Source organism: Nipponia nippon, unplaced genomic scaffold (genome assembly GCF_047370975.1).
Source record: "Nipponia nippon isolate SJK-2023a ecotype South Korea unplaced genomic scaffold, ASM4737097v1 scaffold_7, whole genome shotgun sequence".
NCBI classification, from domain to species: Eukaryota; Metazoa; Chordata; class Aves; order Pelecaniformes; family Threskiornithidae; genus Nipponia; species Nipponia nippon.
The window spans coordinates 46923649-46942220 of record NW_028262391.1 but is presented as its reverse complement, the minus strand read 5'-3'; the positions used below and the strand labels follow the sequence as shown (position 1 = coordinate 46942220).

Below are 18572 nucleotides of genomic sequence, written 5' to 3'. Positions count from 1 at the left end.
GGGCGGATGACAGGAGAGATGGCCGCCTCCAGCTCTCGGGGGGCTCTGCTAAGCACCACAGCGCACCCGCCAAAGCCTTGGTCACCTGTAGCTCAGGACTCTTAAAAGCTAAAGGACATCACCAGACCTTCTTGAAAACAGACACCTAGCTCGGTACTCTTAATTCACAAGGGGGAAAAACACCAAGGTCTTAGAGCTTATTTTAATAATTTCGTGCAGGTAGGAAACAGTGAGGTGTCAGAGACTGCCTCAGGCTTGATCCTGTTTCTGGGCAGTAAAATTCAGCTTCCAGTTTGCATTAGGAACACACAACTAGCAGAAGTAATTTCCTGCTCTAATGGTTTATCATCCAGTCTTAACAGCTAGTAATCAGTGTTACCTGCGTTTCAAATAACACTACAATGGTACAATCAACACGTCATCCCTTCCCTCAAAAAACACGACACAACACCCGAAGTTACATGGAATATATAAGAACTAATCTCAGTGTAGCTACTTTAATGTTTACTTTTTTTCATTGCATTAAACTAAAGAACGAAATGTGTTTTCCATGTGGTATGCACCTTATACAGTTGATTTAATTACCCTCAAGTCCTTAAATGCTTATTCAGCCTATTCGTTACATAAAGTACATGTGTATATATTCACACGCACAAGCTCACATGTAAAAATAATTGCAGTTTATATACAATCACACAATCTGTTACTTCATATAGTAAATTAAACCCCAAACATAATTACACACACATGTACATGTCCGCTGTGTCCCCTGTGATTCCACCAGAATATAATATCCATTTTCTGGCCAGTGTTCTGTGCAGGTTTCACTGAAACTTGAACAGAACTCATTCACCTTTGAGCTGTTTTCCATAATAATTATAAGAAAAATATATAGAATAGTATCTTTAGAAAATGTTGTCATTCTTCAATGAAGAGCACAATTAGTAGATTACTACTTGTTATTCATCCACACAGCTGTACATGCAACTGAACTGTTGTTCCACAAGACTGATGTTATCAGACTCTATATTTCTCTTTGGCTTTCTCTTTCAGAATGCAGATGTGCTAAGAAAAAAAAAAAAGAAAAAAAAATGTAGTACAACTTTAGTCATTCTTTACGTTCAAAGAAAACGCAAGAAAGATTTTCAGTTGTATTCCTAGCATTGTAAGGAAAACACACCAGAACAGTAATTTTTGTGAGTTTGGTTGCAAGTTTACTACTTGCAGTAAAATTGAGATGTTAATATTGTTCCAAGCTCATCTGTAATTTATAGATTTATATATTCTGAAGAGGTCAGGTTTGTTCAATTATTGTATCCTTCTTCATATTGCTTTGCAATAGCATAGATCCATTATGTGTCTTTAACAGAACAGGTTTGTCTTTTTGATAAGACTTTCAAGGGAAAAGGTTTTCCACTTAACCATATTTAAGAAAGTGCTTTTGAAAACTAAAGAGGGAAAAAAAGATCAGCTCTTTCTCTCAGTTATGTTATTTCCAAGTCTACTACGCAGTGCAGCCTAAGGAAACCATAATGGAATAAAGCAAAAAAAATCTTGGTGGACATGTTATACAGTGTAGGAAAAGCCTTCACAGAGTCCACACACAGCCATCTGAAAGACTTGGCTAGGAAAAAGCAACATAGGATTTCACTAAGACAGACAAACATCAAATGGAAGCCAAATTGCATGTTACTTTCTCTTCAGATGGGGCCAGCAGATTGTGTGCTGCCAGCCATCCTGGAGGATTCAGAATACTGTACAGCACGGCTGGGCCACAAAGCTTGTGAAGTAGATTCCTAAAAAGGTAATGCGATTTCTTATGCATTTACATTGAATTATCAGCTTGGCATGTTAATAAGGTTGTTGCCCTTTTAGTGGAAGTTTCTAGTCAGATTTGAAGTTTTGTTAATTGTTGAGAAGCTCCTGGCATAAGCTAATATTCTTGCTGGTTACCTGTGGTAACAGTCATATATGTAACAGTCGAGGCAAACATGTATGTACTTACGTTTAGATCTCTGAAGTATTCGTTATAATCAAGAGCATATCCAACCACAAATTTATCTGGAATTTCAAAGCCTATGTCTGTAACAAAATACAATACTTTTTATACTTGGGTGGTTTAAATAGCTTTTAAGTATACAGTTTGTATTCAACACATGCTTCAGCTATTTAAGAGTAATACCTAACAAATACATCCTCTTGCTTTCAAGGTACTTAGCATGCTTTTTTAAGAATCAGAGCCATAAATTGATGACAAAGGTTAGAATCTATACCATACCCATCAGTTAGTAATACAATTAAAATGTTAAGAGAATGCATTTTAAGAACACAATAATTATTTAAAACCTACTTATAAGGTAGTCCTGGGAGAGGGAGACAAGGAGTGAGATTTTACTGGTGTAAAAGTAGATGCACTGCAACTCAGTAGGGATTTTCAGTTTGAAAACAAGGCAAGCTTAATGCAGAGTCAAAACAAATGCCTTTCAGGGTCAGAGCCAAGCAATACAAAGTTAAGGTTTGATTCTGTTTCTGCTACCTGGTAACAAATAGCCAAACCTGCACTCAGACCAACCGGGGAACAAAAAGGTGGTGGTCATGAGGTTTCAGCATGGGATAGCTGGTCGTCAGTTTACAGATTTTTATGTATTTCCTCCCCATTTTTCTTGGCCTTCCTGAAACTTACATGCCAGTTTTCAGACTTACTGCATAAAATGACATTATGAGATCGTATTTTGGACAACCAGAAAAATGCAATACTTACAGTCTGGTCTGTAACCTGGACTCTGATGTGTCCTTTTAACGAGCAGGCTGTGAGGCAGAGAAGAGAAGGTTATGTTTTTTAAAATATGTCTTGCTCTAAGCTGTATGCTTCACTTCTCCCACCCCTCCCCATAAGCTGCTACAATCATGCAGTTAAATTAAAACAGTGAGATTATTGTAGCAGAAAGAAGTAGTGTTCAGCCTTAGAATTGAGGAAGAACCAAAGGCTCTGATCTAGGTTCATTCTAAAGGTCCAAATGACTCTATTGTTTTACATTTAGTTCTCTTCAATTCTATATCCCAAATCATTATCTTTTCATGTAGCAATGTATCAGCAAACTAGAACAGCACAGACAGGTAAGCAAGTTCAAGTGGCATGTAAAGACTGGAGTGGGGAGGGAGGGAGAAGAGGACAAGCTGTGCAAGGCCACTACAATTTCATCCACAAAGTCATATCCATTCTTGCTTTTCCTGTGCACTTCTGAAGAAACTGAGAACCTCCTGGACAGTCACTAGGAGGAGCATAACTGATACATAAAACACAAAATGTTTTTTCAAAGCATTGTGATGACTTGACAGAGACAGGGATATTCCCCCAAAAATTCCTTTTATAGATCATCTAAAAGCAGGTCTAGAATGCCACTTGAAGTCATCTTGCAAGTGCTGACAAACTCTTAGATTCTGAAAACCTGTATGACTGAGGATATGTATGGGCTACACAAAAAGAGCCAGGAAACCTTTTTTAGTCATTTTAACAATGAAGGTGGTAGTGCGTATGTAAATTTCCCAGTTTAATAAATATTTAGTTTTTTATCAGGTGGATAAGGACTACTTCCTGCTTTTAATTCCTCTTCTCCCAAACTTCAAACCAAACAAAAACAAACAAACAGCCACCAGCATACACTGACTATTCACCTAAATGATTTTGCTATATCTTCTCATTACAATACCTTACAACTTTTACCATTTTTGGTTTGTTGTCTTTTAGTTTTGAAAGTAGTGCTTTCATTGTTCTACCAGTCTCAATAATGTCCTTAAAGAGATAAAAAAAATAAATTATTGTCTGAGTCTGAAAGGAAAAACAGACTGTCAGTGGATTAATTTAAAGCATAAAAAACATTCAGCAACCCTGGCAGCACAGTAGCATTATTAATTGTTGGCTTGTATGCAATAGGTATTAACTTGCAAAAAGGGGAGGAAAAGGTCTGCGTCGTTCCCTCCCCCCCACTCCAATCTTTACTTACCTCTACTACTAACACATTCTGGAAAAGGTCATGTAGGAAGAGAAAGAAAAGAAAATATTTACATGGCAACATGCAGTGAATTATACAGCCTGGAGAAGTCTGCACTAAAAACTTCAGTTACAATGAAGTTGCAATTGATTTTCAAAGGAGCTTTTCACTTTAACTACTTGCATTATTTTAGTGCTTTCTAAAGAGTCTTTCTGTAAGTATTTATGGAAGCATAAAATATTGTGAGAAAGCCACCTATGTCAGGTTTTATATATTATTCTGTGTGTAGCAATAGCATTCTAAAACCATACTGCATGAGTCAGTTTAAGATGTTTCATTTCTAGGGGCTGTGGGATAAAACGTGGAATAGGATCTTTAGAAGCATTCAGTACCGATGGTGTTAAGTTTCCACTGAGATCAGTGGGAATGACTGACTGTTTCAAAGCATAGCATTTTAAACCAATGATGTTAAGTGGCTGTAAATATGTAGTATCAAAAGATGGACTTCCTGGAAGATACACAAAAACTCTTCTTTCCTCTTAAAAGCTGAAGATGCTAATTCGTACCTTCCCATTTAGTTTAGACAGTTCCTCGCCAACAATACTGATTTTTTCTGTAGGTGAATCATTCTAGAAGGAGAAAGAAGAGAGGGAAGTCACATAAAACATGCTCAAAAGTGTTATCTTGTGTGTGCATGAATGGTGTGCTGCTCTTGCTTTTTGCCTATCAAAAGACACTTGCAACTTTACACAGCACTCCAGTAAAATGGCTTTTAAGTTGCTGAGAGCAAAAGGAGAGAGTGAAGTATCAGTACAGGCAGATGTTTGCATGGAACAAGAATACATCCATATTCATGGAGTAGACACCATTGTTTTCAGCTATTTTTGTTACCACAGATTTGTTTTAGAATTCTATGAAAAATTTATGGGATATTGTAAACTGTTGTATTTAGCATGGGGTAAATTTTGATCAGTGCACAGAACTCTAGCCTTCAAAGAGGGGAGAAGATAAACCAGATAAAATAGCATAAGTCATTGCTTTAGAGTAGCTGGCTCAGGCAAAAGATACCTGTTCCCCAACATACAGATGATGAAAACAAGTCTCTCCAATATTATCTATAGGAATTAAAAAAAAAAAAATGCAGAGAGAGACAATAGCAAGTCTCTGATGCTGAGCTCCTCTCCATACTCCCTCCCACCAAAGGGTGCCATGGTAAAGACAGAGTGGAACCTGTATGGAAGCTTTGGGCTGGAGAGAAAGACATTGGAGACCTGAGCCTGGCTTTGTCATTTTAAGCGTTCTGCTATATGTTCATTCCAGTGAATATACAATATCCATCTGATCATTGGGGCAGATCGGTAAATCAGTTGCTCTTCAGTATGTAATAAATTAAGTTTCTTTGATATATGCATAAACAAAAGTTTTGTGGAGTTTTCATATAAACTACCAGTATTCAGAATGTCAATTTGTGAGGACAGTCAATTTTCCAAGGAAAAGAAAGTTGCTTACACAGTAGCTTTTTATTCTAACAAAATCCACAGTAATAGGCACAGATTTATCATCGTTTTGATTTAGTGCTTTTATATGGTCCAGCAAATCAGCAAAGAATTTATAGCCTCCTTTAAGGACACAGAGCGCAACAATGTGATTGCTTCCCATATCTTGCATGATATCTCTAGCCAAACGTTCTGTCCTGGAAGGAAAAAAACCAAATTCTTTAATGTGTTTTGCATATCATATTTGTTTGTCCATATATTAAGCAATGTCCAAGTTAAAATTCTGATCTTGCTGTTAAGTTTTTATAACCAGAAAGCTGTGACTACATTAAGACATAGAAAGTTAGTTATATATTTGCAGTTCACAAGATGATGCCTACTCCACTTGACATACTGTTGATTTAACCCATTATCTAAACAACGCAGAATAGAAAATCTTAAAGATATTTGAGATAACATGGAAACTTAACGGGGGTTGTAGAGGAATCCTTTCCATAAGACTCCTCTTGTATTAAACTCCAGAACACAAGTGTTATAGGTGCAGTGTTTCCATGTTTCTCATGGGCTATGCTGGGTAGGGCATCAGTCTCTTCATTTGGAGGGAAATGGATCATTGGCATCACTATCACTACTCTTTATTGATTACCCTCATACCTGTCCAGGATGAGTCCATGAGGAATGAAGACTCTTTCTAAATCTTCTTCATAATGCTTAGGAATGCAAAATAGATTTTTATTATAGCCACTTTCTTCATCTCTTATCTGCAAGTGAAAGGGAAATAGCTCTAAGAGTAAAGACAGAGCTACACAGGAAAAAACCTTCCAGTCTCTGATAATGTGGAGGAAGACTCCTCCCCCCGTGCCCCCCCCCCCCCCCATAATGTGTCAAAATAAAAATGTATCTGAGAGTTTTTGAACCTTCTGATAGAACAGTTCGCAATCTGTCTGATAATGCCAACTGGTATGCTTGTCTGAGATGTGAATGGATAGATAACTATTTCGCCCTAGTCATTATAAGAGAAATTCTCAACCATCATCAACTCATAAGAAAAACCAAAACAACAACAACAAAAACCCCTTGTATTCTCCATTTCCCCTTCTGCAGAGCATAGGAGCTTGCTCGTGTGGTAGACAAACAAAAATTAAAATTGAAGGCAAGTAGATTGGGATTACAGCTTGATCTCCAGTCAGCAGGTGACTTTAGGATGCTGCACTACCTTGACCATCATTCTCCATTGTGCAAAAGAGAAAACTCTGTCTCCTAAGTGTGAATTCACAACTGAACTTTTAACAGAGGCAAGCACATACCAACCATCAGCTGTCTCAGAGGACAGGGGAGATAACTTAACCCAAAGGAGAAGCTTTGAGATGGTAGTGGGAAGAGAAGCTGTGGAGGGTGCCCATAGATGGCAACCAGAGACCTGCTGAGCTGCAGTTCAGCTCGTTGTGCTGTTTGCCCTGCTAGAAGATTGCTTCTCAGCATGGCTGGGGAGAGGCCATAGCTACTTCCCACAGATCAGGGCTTTAACCTTTTTGCCATCAGGCTTTAGAATTACAGTTCTTTTTTCAACATGCTGGCTCCAGGCTGTTGCACCCAGAGGCATCTGGATGTCTAGAAGTTGCGTATTCTTCATTTGGACTTCTCTTCTGACTAGTCTTTTGACCACAAACAGATCTGTGTCTTTGGATTCTACCACCCTTCAAGACCATAATGGATGCTTTGGTCTTTGTTCATTTATGAAGTGGAAGTACAAAAGCAGGCAAGAAAAAAATATAATGAGGTAGAAACAATTGTGAATAAGAGGGCTAATATGTAAGTATTAGAAATAAGAAAAAACTCAAATTAGTGAGATTTTGTCACATCTAATATTGCCCTGTTACTGTTTAAAAATACAGAACTAATTGAAAGAAAAGTTCAAAGCTGGCTCAAAGCTTCACTAGTGCAAAATAGGTTAACTGCATACCAGTTGCATTCAACAGAACTCAATACAGTATAATTAAAAATATGAGTGCTTGACTGTGCAGATTTCATTGGTGAAGCATATGTTCCTAATAGCACATAGTCTGTTTATTGAGCAACGAAGTAGACAACTACTTCAGTAGAAGGCAAAGCTTTAAAGGAGTGGTCTTACTCAGTGTTCTCGCTGAGACTGTCAATCTTTTTCCCCTCAGACTTGGCATGTGTAACACCCCTGTACCAACTGTGAAACATCCTTTGATTTTGCTGAACAGGCCTCAAAACCAAGGATTTGGCAGCTTGCTAACGGACAGCATAGAACTATGAGCTAGTAATGCTTTATGCTATTATTGCCTAACAAACGAGTTAACACCTGCAAACTCTTTAGACAGATGAATTGTTTTTAATTCTCCTTTTTTGGCATAGAAGAGATGAGTGCTTAGGAAGAAAGTAAAAACAGACTGTAGGGAGCAGGAGTAGATTATTACTTGCAAAACTCACAGCAGCCACAAAAACAAGATAACCAATTAGTGCCATTTATTTTAAATTGGCCACAAATAGCCCACTTCATTTAAAGATAAAACTAGAGAGACAGGTGTTAACAAGGATTTCAAAGAACAGATTATCGTAGTACAAGGCAATGCATATAGAATCTCATCCTGGCTGAACTAACTGTATTCTGCAAGTACTCAAAATTGATAGGCCTTGATGTTCCAAGTTAGACTTACAGAATAGCCTTGCAGTTGAGCACTGTTTAGAGTGTCAGCAGTACTATTTTGCCTGGTTTAGTTACTATTTTCTTCGTGGCTGAAGTCAGTGAAGTGAAAGCTTAGGTGAAGGATTGTTTTCAAATTAAGTTTGTTTGTGGTTTATTAATCTTGGAAGAGATACTGGCAGTTACACTGGTATCAGCTGTAGATGAGGCTAGACAGTAGCATCTATGAGCAGACTTTAATGCAGTGCAGAACTGCTTATTGTTGTTTCAGTGTTATATTAACCCAGTTGGCCAGTTTGAAGTGGGCTAATTTCTGCCTGTGCGAGGTTGCTAGTGGTGACAGACAGAATACACATACAGGAGATGGGATTCTGTCGACAAGAAGCAGTGATGATAGAACATAATTAGATGCATCGGTCAAAGGTAAAAGACAGTGTTTATTTGAGAATACTGGAACACATAAGCATCATTTTCATTTGGAGTACAGAAAAAGCACATTTAAGGATAGTCACTGACATGATAAACAGTTTAAAAAGTGCTGTAGGGTGGGTTGTTTGTTTTGTTGTTTGAGTTCTTTTTTTTCCCAAGATTCCCATCTCTATTGCATTCTACATAACTTTAACTTAAGTGTAATGACTATGCTCCCTGCAACTTCAGCAGTTTTTCTTTTAAACAGTAATAGAATCATAGAATGGTTTGGGCTGGAAGGGACCTTGAAGATCATCTGGTTCCAACCCCCCTGCTGTGGGCAGGGACGCCTTCCACTACACCAGGTTGCTCAAAGCCCCATCCAACCTGGCCTTGAACAGTTCCAGGGTTGGGGCATCCACAGCTTCTCTGAGCAACCTGTTCCAGTGTCCCACTACCCTCATAGTGAAGAATTTCTGCCTTATATCTAATCTAAATCTACCTTCTTCCAGTTTAAACCCATTACCCCTTGTCCTATCACTGTGTGCCCTTGTAAAAAGTCCTTCTCCAGCTTTCTTGTAGGCCTCCTTCGGGTACTGGAAGGTTGCTGTAAGGTATCCCCAGAGCCTGCTCTTCTCAAAGTTGAGCAACCCCAACTCTCTCAGCCTGTCCTCATAGGAGAGGTGCTCCAGCCCTCATCACCTTCACGGCCCTCCTCTGGACTGGCTCCAACAGGTCATGTCCTTCTTATGTTGGGGGCCCCAGAGCTGAATGCAGCACTCCAGGTGGGGTCTCACCAGAGCAGAGTAGATGGGGAGAATCACCTCCCTCGACCTGTTGGTCCCGCTTCTTTTGATGCGGCCCAGGATACGGTTGGCTTTCTGGGCTGCAAGTGCACATTGCTGGGTCACGTTGAGCTTCTTATCAACCAGCATCCCCAAGTCCTTCTCCTCAGGGCTGCTCTCAATCCATTCTCCGCCCAGCCACATTTAATGGACTTGAGCCTTACAATTTGCTTTTGCAGTTATAATTTGGGTTTTCTTCTGCACAGCAAGTTAAAGTTCAGCCTTGTTGCCAATGGATTTAGCTTCCTGCTGCATTTGATGAAAGGTATCACAACTGGTTCAGCTCAAGTGAGGGATGATCTTTGTCCATGTTGATGTAACTACTGAATAAAGCTAATCTTGAAGCATACAGGTGTGCATAGTGACTACTGCTTATAGCTACTCCAACAGTGCAGTTTACTATCTTTTATTTGGTTAACAGCTACGGTCATTGAGGCTATTTCATGCAAACAATGTCTGCTACATTAATATCCTATTTATTGCTATGTGTGAAGCATTTTTTAAGGTCTGATGAAAGGTTCGTGAACAGAACCTTAAGGATTGCATCAGCTTGAGCACCACATCACCATAGCAACATGCTGCATATACCTTACAGGCTCATAAAAGCGTTTGTATTGTGGCACTTACTAAATAATACAGCAGCATCTCATTATAATAAAGCAATCTACTAAACTATCACACAAAGTCATTAAATTTTTAAATCACGAGCTTGTAACTTGAGGAATTAGTTGTTTAATTTAGATTCAGTCTCATCTATTGTTCATTTACTGATGGCAGTTTCTGAGTTTAAGGGGGAAAAAACAATAAAATGAACTACAGCAATTATGTACAATAAAGAGATTCATAAATAAGTATTGTTTCATCAGCACAGAATGAAAGAATATGACTATAGTTATATTAAAGTCAAATCAATAATGTCATAAGTTTGTAAAAAAACTGAGTCTATTAAGATGCCTCTGTTCTGAAAGCCAATTTTTCTCCTGAGTAAAGGTAAGAAACAAGGCCTTTCATTAGTCAGTATTTTTAATGTTCTACTGGTTTTGCTGAAGCTAACCTCTCCCCCACACCCAAAGCTCCCTTCAATCAAGTAACCAAATATAAGTACATTACGCTTTCTTACCTGCAGTCCATGAGCCATAATCTTACTTTGAACTGTGCTATCAGAGAAGGAGTTGGTATTATTACTGCAGTTTGTCTTGCTCTATTTTCATCTTGCAGTCAGATCATAACCTGCTTCTAAAAGGTCAAAACTGCCATGCTTCCTACAGGAAGCGTTACTTGCTTCTACTGATGCACTGACATCACGATCCCAGATTCTTACTTAATCAGATTAACCAGAAATAAAATAGGCATTAGCTCTGCTGCTAATCAGGGTAAAGATATGGGGAACGAGGGAGATGCAAAAAGGAAGCACATGAATCAAATTAGTGGGAAGGACTAGCTAAGGTAGTGGGTTTTTTTATTGAAAACACAAATCAGGTATTTGGTTGTAGCAGGTGGTAATTCAGTGGCATATGTGTAGAAGGTAATTGTATATACCAGTTTCTTACACAATATTGGCACACCCATTGTTGTAATAAAGTCCACATCTTTTTAAAATTCTTATGCTAACTTGCTGTCAAAAATCAGTATTTAAATAAACAAAGCTATATTTTGGAAAATGACTTGAAGCAGAGGTCTGCAGCTGTTGAGATGTGGTGAACCCTGTCTGACATTCTTCCAGGTCATCCTTTCATAAAATGAGGGGGTGATGGTTCCAGTAACATGCTCCGCATCATTTAAAATCAAATTGTGTTGATATTCAGTGTAATCTGATTACTTTAGTGTACCAAACTGCACTATTATCTGGGATTAACATGAAAGTCTCAGCTTTCTAAAAATTAATCCTACTAACAAAATGCGCTAAAGCCAGCTTGCATACAACATGTTACAGAATGTTCTTACCAGATTGGGTACATTTTATTAATTCAACTAGTTTAGTGTTTTCTTGGGGAGAGGGCACATTAGTGAAAGATTTTTATCATTTCTTTGTAATCTTACAGATCCTCTTCAGACCGTGGCTGATAACACTTGGGATAATGCGGAAATTCTCTTCCAAGTGTATTAATGGGCATATCCACACCTTTCAGTGATAGGTTAAATAGTAGTACTATTTGGGAACTATTAATGGCTTGAGGCTACTTGGCCCCTATTTTATGCAATTAGCAATATCTTCCTTCTATGAATTCCCTGTCATATTCCCTACCTTACATATGTGAGCTCCCTATCTTGTGAAAGGCTTTGCTTTTCTAATTCCTAGTGTAAGGAAGGCACTCCTTTCTTGTTGGTAGTAACAAGTGTTCAAAAACCTGCAGAATTTCCTCAACAAAATCCTCGTTTGAAAGGAAACATTAACAAAAACCATACGTGTAAACAGTGACGGCTATTGTTTCAGCGGAGGTACTCTCCCTTCCTTGTTCTCAGGTGCCAAAATGAAGGTGAACAGCAGTGCTGCTGAGGAACTCATGCAAACATACATTGCCTTTGTAAGCGCTTGTGGATAAAGCGAGAGAAAGAAAAGGGGGGGACTCCCAGACTAGTTTGTATGTCTCCCCTCTCCTGAGCTTTTCAACCCAGTGTAATTTAGCTGTCCTGAAGGGATGTTGGTGCTCTAGAGAGCCCTGAGAGGATGATGCCATGACAGAATACTAAGTGCTGCAATATCGCTCATATTGATTGCCCGTGTATCACTCCTACAACTTTATATGACTGGTTCTAGGATTTAAATAATTTATTTTTTTACTAATTACTTATAGAAAAAAAAAAGACATGTATAGGTTTCATATTTGTTGATTCTCTCGTAGTTTTCCACATTTAAACAGAATTTAGTGTAGTTTTGCTAAAATCAACAGTACGGGTGAGACTACTTGTTTTAAACCTCGTTCAAATGAAGGGGGTAATTATTGGCGCTGTCTCAGTTTGCAACTTCCAGCAGTCTAACTGAGCACAGTTACTCAAATTACAGTGAAGAAATAAATATTGTGTGCATATCTGATATGATTTGTAGCACCCGACTTAGCTCTGTCCTTTTTTAAAATGCTCTTTTCTTCTCTATATTATGTCAATTTTTGCATGCTTAATCTCTGTATGGGGAAACCTTGACTGCAGATCCCACATACTAGGCAGCCTTCTCTCTGAAAAGGCCACCTAAAAATATTCTCAAGTGTAATATGTGTGCTTTGGTTCTGTCTATTAGAAGACCACCTCTGTTATGTAAATTACTTGTATAAATCCCTGAAGTCATTACTTGAGGCAAGTTTGATTCCACATTACTCACATTTTTATAAATTATACACTGGACCTTGCAAATCTTTGTTTCTCCTTTAGGCACCATGCTGTTTGATCTGATTTGAACTGAGCCCAGTTCTAATGTCCCGTTTAATTCTGTTTCAGAAAAGGATTGCAGAAAATCCCTCTCACTGACTTTATTTCTGAGTTTTTACTGCATTGGGAGTATTGTCTGAGCTGCAAATGAGCAGTGACTTTTTGACTAGAGTCCATGTTTAGAAAGAGCAGAAAAATTTAATTCACAAGGGGTGTATGCATATATATGCATGTATTATATAGTTATATTGTTATTAAATTTTCTTAGAAGTACTGGTTTCTCTTTAGAGAAAATCACAACAAAAGAGACTGTTGTGACATTGCTTCGTGATGTGGAAATCTGTTCAGCTGGAATGAGATTCCTCTAATTCAACTGGGAAAATAGGTGTATTCTGCTAAAATTCCCAGAGGCAGAAAATGTCAGACAGGCTACCGTGTGGCCTCCAAAATTTAATGAAAGGATTCATGAGAAATAGTCATGTCAACAGCCCATGTGGGGAAAAAAAGTAGATTTTGGTACTCTGGGAGACTTAGAATAGAAAAGTTTAGTGTTGGGAAAAACATACACTTTGATTAAACTTCAAGCTGGTTCAAGAAACCTCTGCTTACTCTATCTGAAACTCAGAAAACTACTTCCCAGATCATATTTGTTTGAATTAATTTAGGATTCTCAGTAAATTCCATAGAACCGTAGTAGTAACCACATATCACTATCACCTGGCAAGTATTTGAAAATCCAGTTAATGTGTTAGTGGTCTCAGTTACTAGTGGACTGAGATTTGCATTATGAAAGTTACTGCTACAATGAATGTTTTTATTGTTACATCCTGAAGAAAGAAAAATTCACAGGTGAGAGGTTCATGCTAAGACAGTCCTTTGCATTGCTGAATAATGAAAATACAATGTAGCCAGTTGGCATCCTTAGATGGTTTCTCAGTTGTAAATTATGTGATCATACTCCCATAGGAAAGAACAAAAACGTTTAAGTGTGTATGTATTTATTCCGTATAGGAGCCCCAACTGCATCTTTTTAAAGTTAAATGTTTTGAGGAAACCAGAGCACCAGGCTACTCAGGTATCCATCTATTGCCCTCCTCTAAATAACAGGATACCAAAAGAGCCAGTAAGTGTAGCCTATACAAACAGACTGGAGATTAATTAGGTCAGCACTGATAGCTGAGTAGAACAGCAGCCAGTCAGTACAGAACAACACTGCTCCTGTCCTTGTATCTCTTCCCTGAACTACTAAATCAATAATTAGTTTTTTCAGGACATGATTTTGCTGTTTACGTACCTGTTTACATACCTAAGTCTGTTAAACAGTTTTACATTGTATTACAGTTTGAAGTAACTGGTATTGAGACTGCTGCAATAGTTTTAAAGGTCCTCTAGAAACATTGTATAGGCACTAAGGAAGTCCTGTCAGGCATTTCCTTTTAATTATTTTAAATCAGAAAGCAAATACATGATATTGGATGTGTTGTACAACTGCTCCATTAAATTACTAAAACCTTACAAATAAAACATCAGAGAAAGTGTCCGCTAGAGGGAAGCCTCTACCATGGAAGACAATACTTGCCAAAGGGGAAGAAAAACCTACATTTTATGAAGCAAACTTTCTAGCCTAAGAAACTCTGTGTTCAATTAATAACTATACAGATATCTCCCCGAAATACAAATACAATGAGATAATTTAAAACAGGCATCTTAAATATTTAGACTAGTTCTGAACTTGTCTAATTGTGGATTACAGGAAAACTGCTCTGATTTGCACCACTAAAGACCTGACCCATGGACTCCGTGTTCCAAGTGACTGATAAAGCCTTAAATTAAAACTGAGCACTTGTATTCAGTGACTGATGTGTTATTAGGAAACCTGATTAATACACTTCAAAATGGCTCAACTTCAGTAATTTGGAGCCCATCCTAAATCTGTTTTTTGTTTGGCACTTTTAGGTCTTAAATGATAAGACCAGATGCTTAATTGGTCTGATAAAAAGCTGTTCGGAAAAACCGCACTGCACATCCCGTGGTACGCAGTGCATGTTTACAACTAGAAATTAGAAACAATTTCACAATTTTAAATATTTATCATGTCTACTCCTGTAGATTATGTAGCTCTTCTACATAGAAAATTTCATGAGTAAGAACCTTCATACTTTCCTTGGCTATTTTCTCCCTGGTCTGAATATGAGATTTTTATTATTTTACTGAAACAGAGAAGTGATCTAAGTCTTGACCGGTATTGGATATTTATAAATGTTGTGCTTGAAAAGGTCTTCTGATTTTACAGCTCCTCTTATACCCCCAACATCTAGCAAACACAGACTGACTGATGGCAGAACTTGAAGGAAACACCCCTGTAAAAGGTGACTCAGATTTAAGTTTGAATAATTCTTGAAAATACCCTGGCACCAGTTCTTAAATAGACGAATGACAAATTCTGCAGACTCTGACATTCTGATTGCTGACCTGGAGGAAATGTACAATATTTATTAACAAACTCTTTCCAGCCATGACATAAATGGTGGAGTGACTGTGTGAAAAAAACCTTTATATACTTTTTGCTACATTTGCTTTGTAGGTAGGAAAAATGTTGCAGTCTCTTGGACTGTCTATATTAGAAAGTAATTTTGAGAGAGGATCTGGTGAGGACTGGGGCAATAGAGCAGAGAGACAAGGAATCAGGACTTCTGGATTGTATTCCCAGCTCTGACACGCAGTTTATTTGCTGTACGACCGTGGCCAATTTATTTTCCTGACTGCTCCTGTTGTACCTCTGACCTTCCTATGTGCCTGCTTTTCCCCCATTGCCTGCTTTAATCAGCTGACCTTAGTTTTCTGAGACTTCTCTCCTGTGGGCTACACAGGGCATTGTTGTTTTTGGGAAGGTGCCATGTAAGAAACGCTGTTGCTGTCATTAGCTCGTGGTCAAATTAATGATTTGAAAAAAGATTGTGGTCTATTTGCTTGAATGTTAAAATACTGTTGTTATAGTTTAATATGTCAGTGAGCAAATATGAGTTTCTCCATAGCTGCCATAGTGTCCAGTGTGTCTGATCAAGTTCCCCCCCACCCCCCAACAGCTGGATGAATTGTTTTACCTAGGGAGCAATGGGTGGTCCAGGAAATGGTCTACTCTGTTCTTGGGGAGCTGGACTCATCTTCACTACAGAGATGTTTAATAAAAATATTTGTTGAACAATGGCTTTATCTGAGTGTGTGATCACAGCTGTTTTATTTTAGCAATGTAACAGCAATAACAATTAAATCCATATTCCGCCTTGGATATTTATTTTCCTGAATTCATTCTTAGTGCAGTGAAAGAATTTCGTGTGAATTGCTGAGTTAAAATAGAAGTGCATGTAGTGGATTTCAGATTACTTGCCTTACCTTTCTATGATTTTTCTATTACTTGAGACCTTAAAACATAGTATAAAAATACATACCACAGAGAGGCCACATTTTAAAATATTCTAAAATTCTTCCCTCTATTTTTTTCTAATCACCATTTTTAATTTTTAACAATGATCTGTTCTGCAAAGCCATGTTTGACTATTAGAAGAGCTAAGTGTCATCTTCCCATAACAGCATGTAAGAAAAATGTGGACTATGCATTTTGGTAAAATAAAAAAAAATGCTCTTTTAAAATACCATGCAATTACTGCATTCAAATAAATATAGCTCATCTCTAAATCTCAGTTTTATAAAACCAGCTATTTCAGTGTTGCCAGTGCCAGTTGCCTTTTGTTGAGATGTTGAATGATGAAGATGACACTTTTGTATGAGATTGCTTAGAAAGATTTTACTGCCGCTACTTGTGTTTACTTATAGGCGATTCCAGTGGTTGGCAGCTTGCAGTGAAAACCACTGCTAGTGTGCATTAGCTGTGCAGGCTTGCCCACAGTCTAAAAAGGAAATTCAGTGCTGGTCAGTACAGTTTCATAAGACAATGGAGGGAACCAAGAGAAAGCTTCTGTTACTGATTCTCATGTTTTCAATTCCTTCCTCAGATCTCCATCAAAGTACTCCAGTTACTGCCTGTTGAATCTGATGGCATAGGTGACGCTTCAGAATCTGTTTACACAGTTGAGCATCTGAATTCCATAGGGGGCCTGCACCATTGTAAAGTCAGTAAATCCTAGTAAAGCTGTTCATAGAATCATAGAACAGCCCAGGTTGGAAGGGACCTCGAAAGATCATCTGGTCCAACATTTCATGGGATAGGAAGACTAGATGAGATTATCTAGCACCCCGTCCAATTGCATCTTGAAAACCTCCAGTAATGGGAATTCTACCATGTCCCTAGGGAGGTTGTTCCAGTGAATGATTGCTCTCAATGTAAAAAGTTTCTTTCTGATATCAAGATGAAACCTCTCCCAGTGCAACTTGTATCTCTTGCCCCTTGTCTTCTCCATGTGGCACCTTGTGAAGAGAGAGCCTCTGTCCTCTGTGTAGCCGCTCTTTAAGTACTGGAATACCGTGATGAGGTCCCCCCTGAGCCTTCTCTTCTCCAGGGAGAAAAGACCTTAACTCCTTAAGTCTTTCCTCATAGAGCAGGTTCTCCAGCCCTTTGATCATCTTCCTGGCCCTCCTTTGGACCCTCTCCAGTATGTTATAACATGCCTTTTTCGTACTGCTGAAAACTTTGTTTTTCCATTTCCAGCACGCAAGTTTCATGCCTTCACTCTCCTTGCAAATTTCCTCTTATTCTAGTAATAAGAGAAGGACTTCCCTTGTCCTAATATTCTGTCACCTTATTCACTTACCTCATTTCCACCTGGTTCTTGCATCTTACAAGTAGGATTACAGCTTTTCCTGTGTAAAAGCATAATCTCATTCTCTTAATCAGGTACCATCTTTTTATTCTCCCATCACACATCACCTTTATTTCTCTCCGTTCACTGGGTTATCTTCATGGGCAAATGTTAGGGCTCTCATTTATTAATTCTGCACTCGTGGTCGCTTTTGACCTGGTTAATGTCTTCCTCCTTGAACACTCGTCCTTGTTTTGCTTTTGATTTCGTTATCTCCTTCCACTCAACAATTTCCAATTTCCTCTAACGTCTTTTTTTTTCTCACATTTTCTTTTATGAGGGAAAGCTATAACACAAAAATAAGCAAGATCTACTTTTAACATAATTCACTTTTATCCCCATTAGAGATAATAAAATGTCCTTCCTTAATTGAAATGAATGGATTATGCCCTCAATGCACATCATGCTATGTTTATATAATTTGATATATTACTTTTAAATTTTTTATTTGGTGCTGCGATGGATGGTGTGAATTATTGTATTGTTGTAATTATTGTATTCAGTTATTTCTACTAGAGTCCTCTGCAAGCAAAAGCCTCCAGAGACTCAGAGTAGTTCACCACATTTCTATCCTGCACATACACCCTAATTCAGGTAACTGTTTTTTCTTCAGTCTTATACAACCTATATCCCAGACTGGCAGATTTTGTATATATTTAATACATATATTTTGCCAGCCTAACAACTAAACATGGCTTGTGTATGGCACTTGACAGCCATTACTGAAACAGACAGGAAGTTGGAAAGATGTTATGCTGGAGGCTTCTTATGTTTAGTTTTGGATTACTCTCAAGTAAATGCTTAATTAATTAATAAAATAATTTAGATTTCTCATGAAGCCTCCTTAGGCAAATTTTTTAAAAGCAGTAATTCTGAAAAAGCGTAAGTTGTCAGCACTGATGTTTCTGAAACTGATTTATTTGCCCTTTCAAAGATCTTTTGCTAGTGTTTAGAAAGGGTGCAAGAAAACTGTCATCATT

At 38.1% G+C, this 18572-nt stretch overlaps 1 protein-coding gene across 2 annotated transcripts; it reads right to left on the bottom strand.

The window, feature by feature from the left end:
- Positions 1-1002: 1002 nt before the first annotated feature.
- LOC104014500 (hypoxanthine-guanine phosphoribosyltransferase) lies at positions 1003-10580 on the bottom strand. 2 transcript variants are annotated; one of them, XM_009467154.2, is made up of 9 exons: positions 10533-10580; positions 6143-6249; positions 5502-5685; positions 4559-4621; positions 4005-4022; positions 3711-3793; positions 2762-2808; positions 2006-2082; positions 1003-1065 (listed from the first exon to the last, which is right to left on the bottom strand). In XM_009467154.2, exons 1-9 carry the CDS (start codon positions 10548-10550, stop codon positions 1018-1020), a joined length of 645 nt encoding a protein of 214 aa, XP_009465429.1. In that variant the 5' UTR covers positions 10551-10580; the 3' UTR covers positions 1003-1017. The 2 variants fall into 2 exon arrangements, with proteins under 2 accessions (XP_009465429.1, XP_087595203.1); XM_087739077.1 differs by lacking the exon at positions 4005-4022.
- Positions 10581-18572: the final 7992 nt, after the last annotated feature.

Excerpts from the sequence above, each read along its gene's own strand:
- LOC104014500 (XM_009467154.2), bottom strand. Across the intron at positions 5,686-6,142 it reads CATGGACTCATCCTGGACAG|GACAGAACGTTTGGCTAGAG; the intron begins GTATGAGGGTAA and ends TTTTCCTTCCAG. Across the intron at positions 4,622-5,501 it reads TTAGAATAAAAAGCTACTGT|AATGATTCACCTACAGAAAA; the intron begins GTAAGCAACTTT and ends TTCTCCTTCTAG.